General features: G+C 38.2%; 1 protein-coding gene across 2 annotated transcripts in view; it reads left to right on the top strand.

The window, feature by feature from the left end:
- LOC103106213 (uncharacterized) overlaps positions 1-17,675 on the top strand; it is a 55,474-nt gene extending 37,799 nt beyond the window's left edge. For both annotated transcript variants that reach the window (XM_056805985.1, XM_056805984.1), the window contains 3 exons: positions 8,622-8,782; positions 15,582-16,098; positions 17,417-17,675. In XM_056805985.1, coding sequence (XP_056661963.1) covers positions 8,648-8,782; positions 15,582-16,098; positions 17,417-17,616 — 852 coding nt within the window. In that variant the 5' untranslated portion in view covers positions 8,622-8,647 and the 3' untranslated portion in view covers positions 17,617-17,675. The remainder of the gene's footprint in view (positions 1-8,621; positions 8,783-15,581; positions 16,099-17,416) is intronic.
- The last annotated feature ends 2,836 nt before the right edge of the window (positions 17,676-20,511 follow it).

The raw sequence follows: 20,511 nt of genomic DNA, 5'->3' as shown, positions 1-20,511 counted from the left end.
CCTTGCCTCTACTTCCTCATCTCTCATTCCTCAACCCTTTGCAATCTGGTTTCCAGTCTCCAAATTTACCAGTGAATGCCGAATTGCCAAATCTTTTGATGTTTTTACTCTGTGCTCATCTTTCCAGAACTTTCTGCTTCATTTGACAGCATTGACCACCCTGCCCCTCCTGGATATTCTATTCTCTCTGAATTTTTATGGTGCTGTTCATTCCTGATGTTTGCCTCCCACCTGTTCTTGTTCAACATCCATGTCACATTCCCTAACTGTGAGCATGTCCTCAGATTCGGCATAGGTTTTCCTCTCTTCTGGGCACTGTCCTGGACTCCTTACTCTTATTTACCCCACACAGCCATTACGTTGCTAAATCTTGTCATTTCTGCCTCTACAGAATCTCTTTCACTTGATCTCTCTTACAAAATACCTTGTATTTAGCTACTTTGTGTATATTTGTATTTATTAATTTAATAGTTAGGATGTGTGTGTATAAATGTATGTCTATGGAGAAATGCATATATACATATATATTTCCTCCATTATGACGTAAGCTTGTGAGCAGGGATTTTTTTTTCTTTGCACTTGCATGTACTCTGTATGTCAGGCATATATATAATAAATGATTCAGTAAATTCTTTTGATTAATCATTTGATCATAAGATCATAGATTTTGTGTTGGTAAGGAACATAGAGACTATAATCTAGTCTGATTACCACCACTACCGCCACCCCATTTAATAGATAAAAATACTGAGACAAAGAGACATTAATTGATTTGTCCCAACTCACAGAGGTACTAAAGCCACACAGGTACTAAGCAGCAGATGGGGGATTCAAACCCAGGTCTTCTGACTTCCAATTCAACATTTGGCCTGCCATCACACTGCTTTTCTGTCTTCTCATTTTATAGAGAAGGGAACAAAGATCCCAAGAGAAGCAATTTGCCTAATGTCACAGAAGTGGCAAGTGTACATTTAGGACTTGAACCAAGGTCTTCTGACTTTAAATTCAGTGCTTTTTCCCACTATGCCATTCTGTGAATACCACAGAAATTCTCAAATACTTAAGTATGATCGCTCACCAATCCAGATGTTCTCGCCAATAATCAACCCATATTAAGCCACAGAGATTAATATACAAAGTTCAAAGAAAAATGTCTTGAAAATTAATTCAATAACTTTACATGTTCCTAAGGAATATATAGAGTACAGAAATACTTTAGGAACAATACATTTTCATTTTATTTAGTGAGTAGCTGACAGGAAATTGTGAGACTAATGAGAATTGTCCCATAATGGGAAGGAAATAAATGAGATGGAATTCCTATTGATTGGGCATAAAATACAGGTTACCAAAGAAAGCTTGCTTAGTCAGATAAAAAAAATGACATTTATTATAGCTAAAAAATGTAACCCTTGTAAAAGGCAACAGCAAATCACAGGCTACCCAACACCACCATCTTGTGGCCAAAAAAAGTGAATTCTGTCAATCTGGGTTTGTGGGTGCTTATTAGGATGGGTCTAAACATTTTTCTTATGAAAGCATGATAACTAAAATAGCCTCTATATTTCATAATCTTTAAAGTATGATTGAAGGAAGGTAGCCTAGTCTAAATATTCCTCCTCAGTGAAAAAATGGCAGCATGGTATTAGAGTCCTTTCATTAATCTCTTCGGCATATAATTTCTGTAATGGTATGGCTCAGTTGATGTATATGCAATATTTTTTAGTGGGAAGAGCACTATTGTCACATGGAAAACATTTATGGTCCCTTTATTAAAATATTTGGAGGCTTACCCAAGATCAATTCTGAATGTCCCTGCTTTCTACAGGAGAATATATTATTAGTGAGATAAGATTAGTAAGATTACTAATAAGATAATTATTAAATAAGTAAGATTATAAGATTATTAGTAATTATAAGCTCAAGATTCCAATGAACAGTCTTTTTAAGAAGCCTGGATCATCTTATTTCTGTTTTCTGTATTCCAAGGCAATAAAAATATCACTAATAATATACTTAATTAACAATTATTATAGTTAGTGTGTTTGTCTTAGGTCAAATTTATTACATAATAGAATAGTAGCTTTCTGTACTTACACACAATTTAAAATACGTAGTAGTGAGGGGCAGCTTGGTGGCTTAGTAGATTGAGAGCTAGGACTAGAGACAGGAGGTCCTGGGTTCAAATCTGGCCTCAGAGACTTCCCAGCTGGGTGACCCTGGATGAGTCACTTAACTCCCATTGCCTAGCCCTTACCACTCTTCTGCCTTGGAACCAATGCATTGTATTTTAAAGAGATATTTTTATATCTCTTTAAAGAGTTTAAAGAGATATAAAATAAAATACTTAGTAATCCCTTGTGTAACTAATGGATATGCAACATTTACATCCATTTTATGGTGTTTTAACATACATGTATTACTCTAAATGATTATAAACATTTATAGTCATATGTTTGTTTTGTCAGCATACCGTTGTTGATAGTCTGCATGATTTAGTGTTACATCCTTGTCAGCAACATAAAACAATTCTCTTTCAGCCTTGATTTCCTACCCGTCCCCTTCCACTTTCCCTCTTCCCTCCTTAGAAATGTTCTGGAGTGGGGATGGAATGTGATTTTTTTCAAGTCAGCACCCTGGCCAGGGACAATGGGGCAGCTGGGACTTGGGAGCTGAGTCAGCACTACTGCAAAGGACAGAGCTGCGTTACTCCCAGCTGAGTTTAGGTAAAGGGAGTGTAGCGAGAAGAAAGAGCCAATTTAGCAGCTTGGAATTACTGACTGCTACGGTGGAGGCTTGTAATAGCTGTAGTTCCTTAGTCCTAGGTAAGAATCCCGAGTTAAGGAAGGGCATGTCTGCATAGTTGGGGTAGCTGGGATACTTCACTGGCTATTTCATCATGCTGACTCCGGGGAAGGGAGCCAAGCAAATTAAGCACGTCTGTCTTTTTTATTCCTTCTTGACTTCTCCTAGAGATGCCTTACAGTGGCTTCAAATCCTACAGACTCTAACTGTATGAACTTAGACAAGTCATTTAACCTAACTGTGCCTTAGTTTCTCCATCTATAACATTAGAGATTGGAAGTCCCTTCTCGCTCTAAATTTTTGATCTTATGACACTCTTCCTTCTCCCTTGATTGGGGTTCAGTCTTCTTGCATTAATTCCTAGAAATCAAGAATACCTGAGTTCATGTCCTGCTTCTGACATATATTAGCTACATGACCCTGGGCAAGTCACTCTCTAAGACTGCAAATTGTGGGGAAGGTAATCACCTGCAGTGATAGAGGAAGATTCCTCATCCAGGAGTTCTTTATTTTATTTTTAAACCCTTATATTTTTAAGCCCTTACCATCTCTCTGGGAATCAACAAAAAGTATCAGTTTCAAGACCGAAGAGTGATAAGGGCTAGGCAACTGTAGTTAAGTGACTTGCCCAGGGTCACATAGCTAGAGAATATCTGAGGTCAAATTTGAACCCAAGTCCTTCCAACTCCAGGTCTGGCTTCTTAACCACTGTGCTATCAACTGCCCCCTAGGAATTCTTTATAACCAATTAAATCATAAGTTCAGTTTCTATGTCAATGATTACATAACCTTCCTGAGACCAAGTTTAAGGCTGCATCCTTGGTGTAGCATTTGTCTGAGACTCTTCCCCCATGACCAATCACTCAAGAGTCCTAGCCTTAACATTCAAGTCATCAAATTAGTGATACAGTTTACAGGAATGCAGTAGAGCAAAAAAGTAGAGGCTGCCTTCTTTTATATTATAATTTTTTAAGCCCCTACCTTCTCAATACTGTATGTTGGCTCCAAGGCAGAAGAGTGGTAGGAGTTAAGTTACTTGTTACTAAGTGCCTGCAGACAGATTTGACCCAGGACCATCCATCTCTAGCCTTGGCTCTAAATCCATATAGTTTAAGCCCTTTCTAACTGTTCTGGAACCAAATAATTATTTATAACATGGTTTCTAAGAGGACATACCACATTCTGAGCCCAAATAAGTGATTTACCAAATGGTGGTGGGAAGAGGAGCTGTAAAGAGTGAACAAATAGGAGTCCTTTTGAAGGAAGAATCAGTGGAATTTAATGATTGATTAATATAGTAATCAAGGGGGTGAGGAAGAAAGGAGTTGCAACAGTTCCTAGAGTGACTATGAAAATGATGCTATCATTGACATTAATGGAGAAGTTAGCATGAGGATCTGGTTTGGGGGCTACAGGATAGAGGCATATTATCTCTCAAGAAAATAATATCTGACAGCCTATTGGACTAGAGGTCAAGCAGAGAGACAGAGATTTGGGATCTAAACATCTATAGATAATAAGTGAAGCCATTAGAGTGGGTTAGATTGTGATGTCCCATTTTCTCATGGGTGGAACAGTAATAAAGAGAAGCCAGGCATTTGGGGTACATGTGCTGGTTTGGGAATAAGCAGTAAAGAACCAACTGCTTATCAGTTTAGAATAAATCAGAAGGTGAGGGGAAAGTGCAAAGCAAAGCTGCAAGCAGCTTCAACAAACCACATTAGGAGAAGCAAGTGTCAGACATACCGTGCCCTAAAGAACAGGGAAGAGCTCAGAAAGTGTTGTCAAAGACACAGCTGGCTACTTGACTGCAACTTCCATGGGGTTAAGACATCACTTCTTATCTAAATTCTGTATTGTTCCCATTGCCCAGCAGAATACTCTGCTTAATAAATCTTTGGCGAATGAATTGCTGACCCTGTGGATGTATATTCATCACCATCAATCCTTCAAGAGTTGTCTGTTTCCCAGACTCTGGGCAGTTCAGCAGTGCACAAGCTTTATATGGGAAGGAACACAGTGCTAGGATCAGAGTGAAAGCAACCCAGGAACAAAAACCCTATAGCTGGACTGTTCTGCCACAAAGAACTCTCACCTAGCTGACTGTCTGTCTTGTCTTTTATGAAAAGATCTATAACAACAGTAGAACAGTTCTAACAATTGAGAGCCCAGGAGTTCTTCTTCTCCTTGGGCGTGCCCTTGGCATTTATTTGCTATCTACCAGGAGTTGCAGGGTGGGAGATTCTGGAGGAGCAGTCCTCAAACTTTCTGTTCTTAGAACCTCTTTATCCTCTTGGAAATTATTGAGGACCCCAGTAGTTTTTGTTTATGTGAATTATAGCTATTGATAAAACTGTATTAGAAATTAAAACTGATAAAAGTGAATTTATTCATTTAGAGTAACAATAAACCCATGACTTATTTTTCCAAAAGAACAACAAAAAACAGTGAGAAGAGTGGCATTGTTTTGTATATTTTTTGCAAATCTCTTTAATGCTTGACTTAATAGAAAACAGCTTAATTCTCCCTTCTACTTCTGCATTCAATCTATTGCTACAAGTTTTTTTGGTTGAACTATATGAAGAAAATCCAGTCTTATACAGACATATTAGCTGGAAAAGGAAGGAGGTATTTTAATAGGCAAATAATATTTTATTACAAAAATAAGGTCTTGGAGAATCTTAGGAATTCACAGACCACACACTGAGAAGTACGGTTTCTAGATTGCTCTTCAAGGGATATAGCCAATAGCTAGTGCTTGCTGGCCCCATTGTTCAGTTGTCCTGACTTAAGAGCAGGAAGGATTAGGTTTAGGAACACTGCCAAGAAGAAAACTGAGTTGCCCCATAGCCTTACCCATCATATCATTTTTTTTATGTGGTGGGGTGTGGGGACAAAACCACCACCCACACTCCCTGCTTCATGTAGTGTGGCTACCTGCTTCTTTGTAGTTCAGGTAGAGGTCTTGGAATATAGTTATAGAGGAAGAATGAATTATATCTATACACATTATATACATATATATGTTATGTCTATAGTATATGCACACACACACTAGCATATACCGCACCCCATGGTTGTTGTCTTTCCTGCTCAAAGAGGACCAAAATGACATCATTACATTGGGATCAATGGACAATGTGTCTGATTGTGATTGATCAGAGCAATAAGAAGTTGGAAGGCTCTACCACAGGTCAGACAGATAGTCTATATGAACATTTGGGATGAAAGTCTCTAAATTTGTGTATCTCACATTTCTTTTGAACTATTGCAGTTCTGCATTGCTCATAGAGCATAGTAACTTCTTTAATATGGGCATACTGTGATGGACATTCTGTGCCAACCCACATATACCATTATATGCCATATACTCCATTCATTCTCTATGTAGGTACACACATGTATAGTCCATTCATTCTCTTTCTATCTATATCTATATCTATGTCTATGTCTATGTCTATGTCTATATCTATATCTATATCTATGTCTATATCTATGTCTATGTCTATGTCTATGTCTATGTCTATATCTATATCTATATCTATGTCTATGTCTATGTCTATGTCTATGTCTATATCTATATCTATATCTATATCTATATCTATATCTATCTATACCTTATCTATCTTTTGAATTACTTCTCTACTCCTGGGGTAGAGGGCATGCTGCTCCAAACTTGCAGAGTGCTCTTCTCTGGTACTTGGGGGTCAGCCTGACTGCCTTTGTTTCACACAGCCTGTCTGTCAAGGAGGTGTTCTCACTGGCTTGCTCTGGGGAGGTTTGCAGTTGTTTCGTTCAGCTGTATTAGCCATTCCCCTTTTGTTTCATGGGCTGGGCAGATCCCTGCTCTGCTACTTCCCTGCCCTGCCAAGTAGCTTGAATTGGGCAGGTATCTTGCTCTGGGCTCTGCTGCCTCAGGCCCTCCACTGCCTTATGGTATTGTTGAGATTTCTCTGGTTCAGCCAGTCTCCCTTTCTGCTCCCTTGTGGCCTTAGGGTTCTGCTACCATGCAGGGATGCTGACTTCCTCCCTTCTCTGCCTTCTATATCTGTGTAGAGTAGCTTGGACTAGGCACCTACCTGTTCTGCAGCTTTGTTGCCTCTGGTGGAGTCACAATACAGGTTCTTGTGGATCCTGTATTGTCTAGGCTACTCTCTCTTCTTACCCCAATGAGATGTGTTCTTCCAGAGTTTTCCTTTGTTTTGAGGTGATTTATTTTCTCTCTCTCTCTCTCTCGGATTGGAGAAATGGAGAATCCTTTACTCTGCCATCTTAGTTCCCACCATTCAATCTAACATCTTTTACCATGTACCACAATAAACACAAAATGGGTAATTGATTTAATTAATTAAAAGTCATGCCATTACAAAATTAGAGTACCATCAGATCAGGCAACTTTCACAGCTATGGATAAGTGGGGAATTCCTAACCAAACAAAGATTAGAAATGATTACAAATTTTAAAACAGATCATTTAGACCACATGAAATTGAATTAATGCATCTGTGATGAGAACTATAAACAGAGGACAAATATAGAACTGAAAAATTTTAGAATGAAGTTTATTAAGTCATCTGGCAGGGAGAAGAGCTGAAAAGGGCATGACCCACTCCTCTGAAGTCTCTGTAAATTTTATATGGAGTCCAAACAACTGAACAACAGCTGATTAGCTAGCATAGAGGTGGTTTCCACATAAAACCTATAAATTGTTTGAGATGTATAATAGGTGGTGAAGCTCTTTATATTCCTTGCTTCTATCTCTGGATCTTCTGGAAGAGCTTTGGTCAGTATAACCTGGAGTCCTGAGTTAAGCATTATACAAATCTTGTCTCTAAGCAACAGATATGTCTTTCAGCCAGGCAGGAAGGTTGAAACAATGCAGCAATGCAATGAAGTTTTCTCACAGAAGGAAAGAAAACTGGGGGTGGGGGTGGGGGTGCGGAGACTGTATTAAATATCCATGTTAAGAGTCCTATGCCCAGGATACATAAAAGACCTAAAAAATAATATGAACAAATAGTTCTGCACAAAAATTTCAAATTCTTAACAATCATATGAAAAAGTACCATAAATAACTAATAATGAAAATCTAAATTAAAATGACTTTGAGGTTTTATCTCATACCCAGCAAATTGACAAAGATAATAAAGGAATAGAGGAACTTTGGAAAAATGGACACATAAATGTATTGTTGGTGGAACTATGGATTGGATCAGAGGGTAAAGTTTTTGAAAGCCGAATAGAGTTTATATTTTACCCTAAAGGCAATGAAGAGCAATTGGACTTTATTGAGTAGGGACGCTAGAGCTCATAATATTCAAGATACTGTAACATACAAAGATGTTTTTCTCAGCTATTCTCTCCCAACAAAGGTTGCACAGAGGATAAGATAGATTAAAACATTTTATTCTCTTTTGGGAAATTACTGCTTTTCCTTGAGCAAAGAGACAAATGATCATTTCTAAGCCCTGAGAGAAAACAGATAATTTAGGTAGGATAAAAAGACAAGATATGATTATAGGAAGCCCTTTGAAGCTATGACTAGTTTGTACAAATTAGCCATCTACAAGAATTTAGAGCATTAGAAAACTATTGCTTGAGATATTATAAAATAGATAGGACTCGACTAGGAATCATGAGGTAAAAAGAGAAGTAAAATCTAGTCCAAAATCCAAAATAATGGCTCAGTCACAAAGTTCAGAATACTGAATTAATCATCCAGAAGCCTCTTGAATCTTGAATCTTTTCTCATTTCATTTTTCCTTGTTTTCTGTGAATGGGTCCATAAGTGTAACTGACTCGTTTCTCTCCCCCTAGGAAGTAGAAAATCATCTCCCAGAACAATGAGTGCCACCGATAAAGAAAACTCATCTGATCTTCCTGAACTAGTAGCTACAGAAAAGATGGAAGAGTCAGATAGAATAAAGAAGACTCCAGATACTGGAGAGATAATCTGGGACGATTCACTCGTCCTTCAGGTATGTACTTAAAATTCTAACATATAATGTCAAAGGGTCTTCCTACTCTTGAGTCCTCCCAGCTTCTATGATGCAGCCTATAAAAAAGCTCATGGACTAGGTCTTCCTGGAGTTCAGAAAGCCTACAGAAAACATCCATAATATAGGTTGAGGCTTCCCGAACCTGCAAGAAGCCACAAGGTAGAAAGATAGAGGAAGGATAGAATTTTGGATACCGCGAGGGGCATGGCGGAGCCAAGTTAGAGATATGAGGTGGCAGAAATGAGTCAGAAACCAGGCCTTATTGATTATATTGGAGCCACAGCAGAACCCCAATCAGTGGACGTCTTTCCGAAAGGCTAATCCCGTCCAGTGATCCAAAATTAATACCACACAGGTCGGAGACATGATAGAGAAAAGAAAGTGCGTGGCCGAAGGCCAGGTCCCAGGTGAGAGAGATAGAGAAGGAAAGGAATTAAAGATGGAGCTTGGCCCCAAGCTCCAGCAAAGGACAGGCATCAGTGAGAGCTGAGATCCAAGAGAGGAAGAGGGCAGAGATTGCTGTGGCCCTTGCTTTTAATGTATTTGATATGCAAATATACACAATACATAGGGATGATTATCATTGGTTAATGACAAGGTATAGGTGTGGTTTCTCTTAGCCAGGTGAGCACAAAGAAACCTGTTTTCTCGCCTCACCTCGGGGAAGCTGGGGTAAAGGGTCAGAGGCTTTCCTAGCCATGTGCAAGACTGAGCATGCTCTCTTCTAAGCCACTCTGTACATACTGTTTCCCTTGCCCATAGCTAGGGGTGGACTGCTACATATGTCAGTAATTTCAATTATACTTGAATCAGTCAACACACATTTATTAAATACCTACTTTGTGCCAGGCATTGTTTTAGGCACTGAGGATACAAAGACAAAATGAAATAGTCCCTCCCCTCTAGGAATTTACAACCTGGTCTAAAGAAACAACATGGAGATAACGTAAATATTTGCAAAATATAGGCAAAATCAATATAAAGCAATTGGTGGCATGAAACAGGGAGGGAAGGTACCAAGAGTTGGGGGGAATCAGGAAAAGCTTCATCTAGAAGGAGGCACTTATGATGAGTCTTGAACAAAATTAGGTATTATAGGTGGACCTGAGGGCATACCAGGCATGGGAGATAGTCAATGCAAAGGCACAAAGGAAAGAAACAGAGGAAACATGAGGAACATATAGAATCAAAGGCAGTTTAGTTAGTTCATAGTGTACGTGACATGGTAGTTACAAAAAATAGTCTCCTAGCTTACTTTTGCAAGGTAACCCCCTGGAATCAAACATGGAAGCTTTTGGGAACTGTTGTGATAAGATGAAGCAAAGGGGGCTGAAAGAGTACTCAAATCTGAGACTTTGGTTTGATTTGCCAGTGTTTTCAATCATTATAGCGAAGTGATCCCTCACCTATACTTGGAGTTAAGTTCCAGAGACCCCCACAATAACTAAAAATCCTCCAAGTAGTGGCATTATATTTATTGTATTATTTATATATATTTTTAAGGCTTTATAAACCCTTCCAATTCTCCTCTAAACCTTTCCCACACTCTTATAAACACTTCTTATGCTCTTAAACACTTTTTTCTACACTCTTAAACCTACATAATTTAAAATATATATATCTAGAATCTTCAATTAATTAATTAATTAATTAATTAATTAATAACATTTTTCTATGGTTACAAGATTTATGTTCTTTCCCTTCCCTCCCCCAACCCCCTCCAATAGCCGATGCACAATTCCACTGGGTTTTACATAGATCAAGACCTATTTCCATATTATTGATATTTGCATTAGAGTGATTGTTTAGAGTCTGGATCCCCAATCATATCCTCATCAAACCATGTGATCAAGCAGTTGTTTTTCTTCTGCATTTCTGCTCCCACAGTTCTTCCTCTGTATGTGGATAGCTTCTTTCTCATAAGTCCCTCAGAATTGTCCAGATCATTGCATTGCTGCTAGTAGAGAAGTCTATTACATTCGATTGTGCCACAGTGTGTCAGTGTCTGTGTATAATGTTCTACTAAAACTTCATGATTTTTTTATTATATTTTATTTTATCATTTCCAAGCATTATTCATTAAAGACATAGATCATTTTCTTTTCCTCCCCCCCACCCCCCATAGCTGACGCGTAAATCCACTGGGCATTACATGTTTTCTTGATTTGAACCCATTGCTATGTTGATAATATTTGCATTAGAGTGTTCATTTAGAGTCTCTCCTCTGTCATGTCCCCTCAACCGCTGTATTCAGGCAGTTGCTTTTCCTCGGTGTTTCCACTCCCATAGTTTATCCTTTGCTTATGGATAGTGTTTTTTTCTCCTAGATCCCTGCAAATTGTTCAGGGACATTACACCGCCACTAATGGAGAAGTCCATTACGTTCGATTATACCACAGTGTATTAGTCTCTGTATACAATATTTTCCTGGTTCTGCTCCTCTCGCTCTGCATCACTTCCTGGAGGTTGTTCCAGTCTCCATGGAATTCTTCTACTTTATTATTCCTTTTAGCACAATAGTATTCCATCACCAACATATACCACAGTTTGTTCAGCCATTCCCCAATTGATGGGCATCCCCTCGTTTTCCAGTTTTTGGCCACCACAAAGAGCGCAGCTATGAATATTTTTGTACAAGTCTTTTTGTCCATTATCTCTTTGGGGTACAGACCCAGCAGTGCTATGGCTGGATCAAAGGGTAGATATTCTTTTGTCGCCCTTTGGCTATAGTTCCAAATTGCCCTCCAGAATGGTTGGATCAGTTCACAACTCCACCAGCAATGAATTAATGTCCCTACTTTGCCACATCCCCTCCAGCATTCATTACTTTCCTTTGCTGTTATGTTAGCCAATCTGCTAGGTGTGAGGTGATACCTCAGAGTTGTTTTTATTTGCATCTCTCTGATTATAAGAGATTTAGAACACTTCTTCAAAACTACATGATTTTTAACAAAATCCCATGATATAAAAAAACTCCACAATACACAAGTAGATTAAAAAAAAAACCCATGATACAGTGAAGCCACAATAAGTAAACTGCGATATAGTGAGGCAAAACTGTACTTTCTCTTCATCTTTTCTTCTTGTTAAATTCTAATTTGCATTAAACAATATATTCTATGTCTATATGTTTCATACATAACTAGACTATAAACCCCTTGGAGGCAGGGACAAGACATTATTCATCTTTATATTTTGCTCATCCTTTTCCCTACCCCTAGCCTGATTTCCAGCATATATTTGATATTTCATAAATGTTTTTTTTTTTTTAATTAAAACCCTTCCATCTTAGAATCAATACTGTGTTTTGGTTTCAAGGCAGAAGAGTGGTAAGGGCTAGGCAATGGGAGTTAAGTGATTTCCCAGGGTCACACAGCTGGGAAGTGTCTGAGACCAGATTTGAACCCAAAGACCTCCCATCTCTAGACTTGGCTCTCAATCCACTGAGCTACCCAGCTGCCTCCTCATAAATCCTTTGCACGATGGCACGTGTATAACCTGATCAGATTGCTTGCCATCTTTGGGGAGACAATCTGGACCATATAACTTCAGAAAGTTTATGTAGAAAATTATTACATGTAATTGGTAAAATAAAATATCTTTATTAAGCTTTAAAAATGTTTATTGAATAAATGAGCTGAAGCTTCTGACTCATAATTCCTTTTTGAGATAATGGTATTTGCTGCCAAATTGTGTTTAGCTTTTTCAAGGTTAATTTTCCCATCCCCAGGCAGGGATATTGAGAGGTCATTTAGGCCCTCCCCTCAATTCACACTAGGCCTGCCTTCAAGCTGCCCCCTAAAGATAGCTTTGCAGGAAGACCTGGGTTCTTGCCCTCCCTTTGATGGCACATTCTAATTGTGGAGTGCCTGCTAAGCTTCTTAATCTCTAAGTACCTCAGGAATCTCTTCCAGACTCTCATTTGCAGGGAAGGAAACTACCTGCACCAGTAGAGGAAATGTCTTCACCTTAGATTTCCCCATAGCAAAAAACCCAAAAAGATCCAGTGTCCATTTAAGCTGCTGCCATTTGTTTTTATTCTTACACATCCTTGAAGCCTTGGGGTAAAACACAAATGAAAAGCAATACTTTCCTCCATTTATGTCAATGGTTTTATCAACAAGAATGTGTCTAGGGAGTGTCTGAGGCCAAATCTGAACCCAAACCTTCTGTTTATCCATTTTTTATCTTTATCCATTGTGCTACCTTACTGCCCTTCCCTTTGGGGTTTTGCAGTTGGTATATTGCAGGGCCACCCCTTGCCTAAGTACTGAAATTGCATTCCCTATTATTGATGCCTGGGGCTTGGTAGGTCTCCCTTAAAACTCACCTTTTTGGGTCTAGATTTGAATTTATCTTGTCTGGGTGCTCCTGATGCCATGAAAGAACAGCAGAATTTTTAGAGCTGAAAGAGCCTTGAAGGTTGTATGTTTAATCGATGAAAATCATGTCTAGCATCCTGTGTTTCATCTAATCCAACCTTTTCATTTTACATCGGAGGAAAATGATGCCCAGAGCAATGAAATGACTTGCCCAAGTGGATTGGTGCTATTTGGCTCCAGCAGGATAAAGAGATGATCAATCTTTTCTATTTATTTTATGCTTAGTTTTTAGTATGAAATACTTATCTTAATGAGTAATTTTTATGTTAAATCAGCATCCACACTAGGAAAGGAACAGTTCAAGCATGAAATTAGGTGTCCTAATGAGATTTATTAAGGGATATATTTTACATGTAGCTGACTGAATCCTCAGAAGGGCTGGAGACCCGAGAGGATCAAATTTTGGCTCTGAGGTGGCTCTCTTCTATTTATACTGGAAGCCACCAAGAATATCAGATCATCTCCTGGGGATGCAACGACTAATGTGAGCAAAAGCTATGTTTTGACAGTTTTCCAGGGTTCTAGGTTATCTGCTACCTTCCTTCTAGGATCCCATACTTAAAGATTTTTGAGCATTATAATTGAGCAAAGGTGCTAAGAAGGGAGAAATATAGGAGGGAGAAGGTCTAACTCTCCCCTTTCCTGATGTTGCAGATTTATTGGATCTGTTCACATAGAAACAAGGGCAGGTTGGGTGGATGTGGAAGCCGCTCTCATGGTTTTAGCTACATTCTGAGAAATATTAATCAATAAATTTCCCAGAGACTTAAAGGCTCACCCCTCTGCACAAATGACAGCGTTTTTGTTTCTTAAAACCCTTACTTCCTGTCTTGGCAATAACTCTTAAGACAGAAGGGCAAAGACTAGGCAATGGGCGTTTAAGTGACTTACCCAGGGTCACAGAATAAGGAATTTGAGTCCAGATTTTAACCCAGGTCTCAACTCCAGGCTTGGTGCCCCCTAGCTGCCTCTGACCATTAGTTTTGTGTTGTGTTTTTAATATTTTTCCATGTTTCCCTGATTCATTTTCATTCCCTTCTCTCTTCCCTCTCCCCTCCCAGAATCGACAAATAATTTCACTGGGTTGTACAAATGTTGTCACTTGATACCTAATTCCATATTATTCATTTTTGCTATAGAGTGATTTTTTTTAAGGCCTAAATCCCAAATCACACACCCGTATGTACATGTGATAAGTGATATCATATGTTTTGTTTTTGCATTTCTATTCCCAAAGTTCTTTCTCTCAATGCGTAGAGCATTCTTTCCCATAAGTCCTTCAGGAGTGTCCTGGCTTGTTGCATTGCTACTAGTAGCAAAGTCCATTACATTGGATAGTTCCACAATGTTTCACTTTCTGTTTACAATGTTCTCTTGATTCTGCTCATTTCACTCTGCATCAATTCACTGAGGTTCTCCCAGTTCATATGGAAACCTCCAGATCATCATTCATTATAGTACAATAGTATTCCTATTCCATCACCATCCTATACCACAATTTGTTTAGCCATTTCTCAATCAAGGTACACCCCCCCCCCATTTTCCATTTTTTTTTGCCACCACAAAAAGCGTGGCTATAAATATTTTTGCACACATTTTTCCTTATTATCTCTTTGGGGTACAAACCCAGCAGTGGTATGACTGGTTCAAAGGCCAAGCAATCTTTTAAAGCCCTTTTGGCATAGTTCCAAATTGCTTTCCAGAATGGCTGGGTTAATTCACAACTCCACCAGCAATGCATTAGTGTCCCGATTTTGCCACATCCTCTCCAACATTTATTATTTTCCTTTACTGTCATGTTGGCCAATGTGCTAGCGCGAGGTGATACCTCAGAGTTGTTTTGATTTGCATTTCTCTAATTATAAGAGATTGACCATTAGATTTTAAAGATCTTCATGGCAAAATGAAGGTCAAGGGTCTCATAAAATTCTTAATGTTCTGAATTTGCCAATCTAAAGTCAATCTTCAAACTCTAAAACAAAGGTGCAATAAAAAGGTAAACATTCACTTGTTTTTTTCTCCATTTTTCATATCTATGAAACAAACCAATGAATTCCTGCACTCTAGAGTAAGCCCTATGACACCAAAGTCGCACAGCTGAGCAGGTAGTAAAAACAAGTACTAGAACCCAGTTCTTCTCTTTATTCAGGATTTCTTTCACTCAACAATTCTCCTTTGCTTTGGTTTGCTTTAATTTTGCAAATATATCCTCCTGAAAGAATAATACTTCTGGTTTCATGGCCATTTGCCTTAGGTACTACTTTGTGCTTGCTACTCCATTTCCAAGACAGTTTTCCCAAAGGTCTCATGTCTGCTCATGAAATCATTTCATTTTACCTACTAGATTGTTTCTGTATGTGCTATTCTAATACAAGGGTTCTATCATTTTTTTACAGCTCCCAGACTTGTTTTCATCAGCTGACACTTTGATAAAGAAAAATGAAAAATCCTCTAACTTAAGGATACATGATATTACTGTTAAAGAAGCAAAGAACTATCTTCTTCGAATCTTAAACATCATATCAATAGATACACTAGGTAGTCAAGCAGCAGCGTATACTCAGCCTATTGTCTTAGAGAGGAGAAAAATTCAGGACCCCAAAAGAATGATTAAAATCCTCCACCAGAGCTTATTAACACGCTCCAGATCAATAACATCAAAAGAGAAGTTGGTTGTACCTTCCAAAGTATTTTCCCAGTATTCAAGAATCCCTGAGCCATTGCACACTTATCCTTATGAGCTTCTGGTCCAGAAATGTCTCCCTCTTATGCTACCATTCGTGATAAGAGATAATATTCTTAATGAGAAGATTTTATGTAGGTTAGTTCTTTTTAATGTTGCCCCTCCCAAAGCAAAAGTCTTTGCACCACAAACAAAGAGGCCAAAATTCTCTCGGAAATTGCTCCAGCCAGGTGGGTAAATCACTTTTGTCATCATCATCCTAAGCACAGCATAATGGAGAGTGCTGGACTGGGAGTCAGGAAATCTTGGAGATGAATCCTGCCTCCTTGCCTTACTAGTTGTGTGATCATAGGCAAATCACTTGACTTTTCTGGGCCTCAATTTCCAGATCTGTAAAATGTGAGATTTTTAAAATAACGATGTTTGGAAAATGTTAACAAAGGTACAAGGATGGGTTTGGTTAGTTAGTTTTCACTTATGGCCATTCTGACTAAGGAAGACTTCATTATTTGGCACTGAGTAGAACATAGTAATTCAAGTTGTCCCAATATTCTTAGGGCAACTATTTGCTGCACTAACTTTTGGGACATACTGTGGTAAGTGGGTCAAATCCTGTACCTTATCATGCTGGTTAAGAAGGCATTTTCAAGCTCTTTTAACTGTCCCTGCTTGCTCAAAAAGGGGCAATATTTAAAGTCTTGGTTCATTTAAAAAAATGAATTTGGTAATGCTATAGAACTTTGAGTAGACTGGCTTATGAATATGGTAATTTTGAGAAATATTATTTGTCCTTATCTACATCAACTCTATTAAGGTCACGAATTCTGCATTGGTACTGTTGCTCTACCTCCAGGTATTTTTTTAAATGTATACCATTTAATTTTCTCTCATTCTCTCCTCCATGGATTCCTCTACAAATTCAGAATTCCTCTACAAATATATATCTCTAAAAAAGGAAGGAAATAAGAGCCACCATATCTTGAACTTCATTGAGGCTTCCACTGGATTTTCTTTTGGTTGGCTATATAATTCCTTTTAGATCCTCTTTAACAAAGGTCACCTTTTCACCAATTGGCTGGTACTATAATATGATAACTGAAAAAAATTGTTCTTTGAGTGCACTTGCTACCCCTAAAATAGAGTTGGGTTGGATAAATATGCCTTCTAAGTATGATGAAATTCTTCTCTAGAATCATCTTTGGGATATAGGGTAGTTTTTTAATATAAACAAAATAATGACAAAGTCATAACAGGCTAAAGAGACATGAATTTAATGATAATGATAGGAAAACATTCTTTAAAGAAGAAAGAAATTAGGGTAAAAACTGATTTTTATTAAAAAAAAAAGAATACTTTAGGAGAAAGGATTAAAGGAATTAAACTCCCCATGTTGAAAGAGAAGAAAGGGGAAGGAAAGAGTAGCTCTTATTATCTAAAGGTTAAAAATCAAATACTAGGACTTTTTTTTTTTTCTGAAATGTATATCTTGGAGTTACTGCCAATTTGCTATCAACAAATTTAATTTTCCCACAATCTGATTATTTTCAGAAAAACAATTCATGGATCTAAGAGACCTTCAATGGAAATATTATAAGGGTATTTTGAAGTGGAATCAAAAATTACCATTGATATTCAAGGAGATACCTCCTATTCTTGAAAAAAGATTTGTATCAGAAATGATCTCATCAGATTATCAACCCACCTTTATTTTCCCGCATGAAAAAATCATTGTAACTGATACACCATAAAGAGTGGGTTGTTTGCATTAAGTAGAACCTTCCATTAAATAAAACTGTGCATCCATGGTTATGATTTTTAGATAATTGATGTTAAATAGATAATGAAATAAATTTTTCTCTGTGCATTGGGAAACACCCAATCTCTGAAGTGAAAACAGAAACTCTTTCATACTCCTTCCCAGATTCTTCTCTGAATCTGAGTTCAGGATGTCAATCATTTATTCAAGTATTTATTGAGGTCCATCTGTATTTATTGTGTCCAATAATTCTAAGCTTTGAGGGAAATACACAAAGAAGCATCAGCCACTCATATTCTTCAAGCAGAAACAGGTGGTATGAAGAAATTGCTCATTTTCTCCAGAGTATACTTTTTTCCCCCCTCACCCTTACTTTCTGTCTTGGAATCTGTACTAAGGATCTGTTCCAAGGCAGAAGAGTGGTAAGGGTTAGGCAATTGAGGTTAAGTGACTTGCCTAGGGACACACAGCTAGGAAGGCTCTGAAGTCAAATTTGAACCCAGGACCTCTAGGTCTAGCTCTCTATCCACTGAGCCACCTTGCTTGCTCTCCAATGTATACTTTTCTAGAGGAGAGAGAAGGGATGGGGGTGAGTATGTCTCATAACTCATGCTCTAATAAATGCACAACTTGGCAGAAGAAGGAGGCTGAGTTTCTTGGACATTTCATACTTCATACTTTATCTACATCTAGAGTGGTGAGATGGCCCTATGGAGGTTGTGCTAGACCTGAGCCAGTAGGATCTGAGTTCAACTCTGACCTCAGACACTTCCTAGCTGTGTGAACCTAGATGAGTCACTTAACTCCTGTTTGCCTCAGTTTCCTCAACTGTAAAATAGGGATCATAATAGCTCTTAGTTCTCAGGGTTGTCGTGAGGACGAATTGAGGTAATGTTTATAAAATATTTAGTAGGATCTGGCACATAATAGGTATGACATAAATATGTGTAACTATACATATTAGTTATTATTAGTTACACATACACACACATTCTCATTCCCTTCATTAACTTGCCTTGACACAGGAGCCTTAAGTTAAAAGAATTTCCTTTTCTATTTGTTTTTTATCCCCTAATTTAATAATAATTTACACAGCTATTGATTGTAAGAGACAACTACCTACAGGGTCTATGAGGACCTGATGCAACATCAGCCTCAGCCTTTCCTTTTTCCATAGTGCCAGTCAATCAATAAGCATTAAGTGCTTACTGTGTGCCAGGCACTGGGAATATAAAACAAAGACAGTCCCTGGAGGCAGCTAGATGGCCCAGTGGATAGAGAGCCAGGTCTGAAGATGGGATGTTCTGGGTTCAAACCTGACCTCAGACACTTCCTAGCTGAGTGACCCTGGGCAAGTTACTTAACCTCCCTTTGTCTAACCCTTACCATTCTTCTGCTCTAGAACTGATACTGAGTGGTATCAATTCTGAGACAGAAAGGAAAGTTTTCATTTTTTAAAGTATGGAATTACTTTGAAATAGTAGTCAAAATATCATTTACTAATATACTTAGAGATGAAGGTAAACAAAGTGAGTAATGCAAAATAATGAGTTCCACTGGATGAATCAATCAGACATAAAGGGGCAGTCAGGTGGACATTCCCTAGCTGTGTGACCCTGGGCAAGTCACTTAATCCAATCACCTGGCCCTATCAATTTTCTGGTTTGGAATCAATACTTAATATTGAGTCTAAGGCAGAAGGTAAAGATTAAAAAAAAAAAAAGACCTCACCTTGCCTCAAGGAACTTAAAATCTAATGGAGGATAATAGTGCTGTTTGAATCTCTGATCATGTGGTAAATGTGGTTTTTGTTAGCTCCATGAGGCTATTGTCTTTGTTTCTGGAGCAGAAATATGTAATAAATATGTAATTGTAAAATAAAATATCTTTATAATTAAAAATAATAAAATAAAAATTAAGTGTCAAGTTCAAAAGCCTTCCCTGATCCTTTCAGAGGTAAGTGATTTCTCTATCAAATTTCTCATAGCATATTTCTTGGACTTCTCCTTTGCACTTGTCATAAAATTTAATGTCCTACCTACCTTTATCCAAGATCTAGCATGACATGGCTTTACTCCGGCTCTAAGCAGTGTGGCCATGCACCATACTATTGCTATATTAGCAAAGGGTCTCCAAAAATGAAGGCACTTACTAAATCTTTGTTGAACTGAAGTAGGCCTTGAATTCACAGAATTTAAGTAAGAGGAGAGGGAAGAAAGGACATTGCAAGGAAGGACAGAAAATACATGCTGGTGAGATTAACAGTGATGTGAGTTAGTGGGAATTTCTTGGGGGTAAGCATTTGCAAGAGTTCAGATTGGAAAGCCAGGGGGATTTCCGATGACAAAAGACCTTGAAATTTAGGCAAGACAGCTTAAAATTTATGAGGCACATGCAGGAGGGGGTAGGGAGTGATCATTAGTCACGTAACCATGCAAAAATATTCTAAATTAAAAAGGAAAAAAAAAGAATTACAGAAGGGATCAAAAAAAAATCACACAGCAGGTCTTGAACAATTGGTTGAATAATTAACCAGTGTCCAAGTAACAAGTAACAAGATTCAAGTAGTGGTTGTAGGTCCCAGAGACTTGAGCAAAGTCCTCTCTTGGTAAAAGCAGTTTTCAGCATCCCAAGTCAGCTCCAGGAATGTACTGGGAAGTTATTGTGTATCAGGGAGAGAATAACTTTCACAAATGGGAAGTGCCGTGTGCTCTGGAGTAACCCATTCAGCAAAGATGGCTTTTATATTTTATACCTTAGAGTAAGCAACATTTTTTTAACCCTTACCTTCTATCTTAGAATCAACACTGTGCAATGGTTCCAAGGCAGAAGGGCTGTAAGGACTAGGCAATGGGGGTTCAGTGACTTGTCCTGAGTCACACAGCTA

Source organism: Monodelphis domestica, chromosome 7 (genome assembly GCF_027887165.1).
Source record: "Monodelphis domestica isolate mMonDom1 chromosome 7, mMonDom1.pri, whole genome shotgun sequence".
In the NCBI taxonomy this organism is placed as follows: domain Eukaryota; kingdom Metazoa; phylum Chordata; class Mammalia; order Didelphimorphia; family Didelphidae; genus Monodelphis; species Monodelphis domestica.
This window is presented reverse-complemented; position numbering and strand designations above follow the sequence as displayed.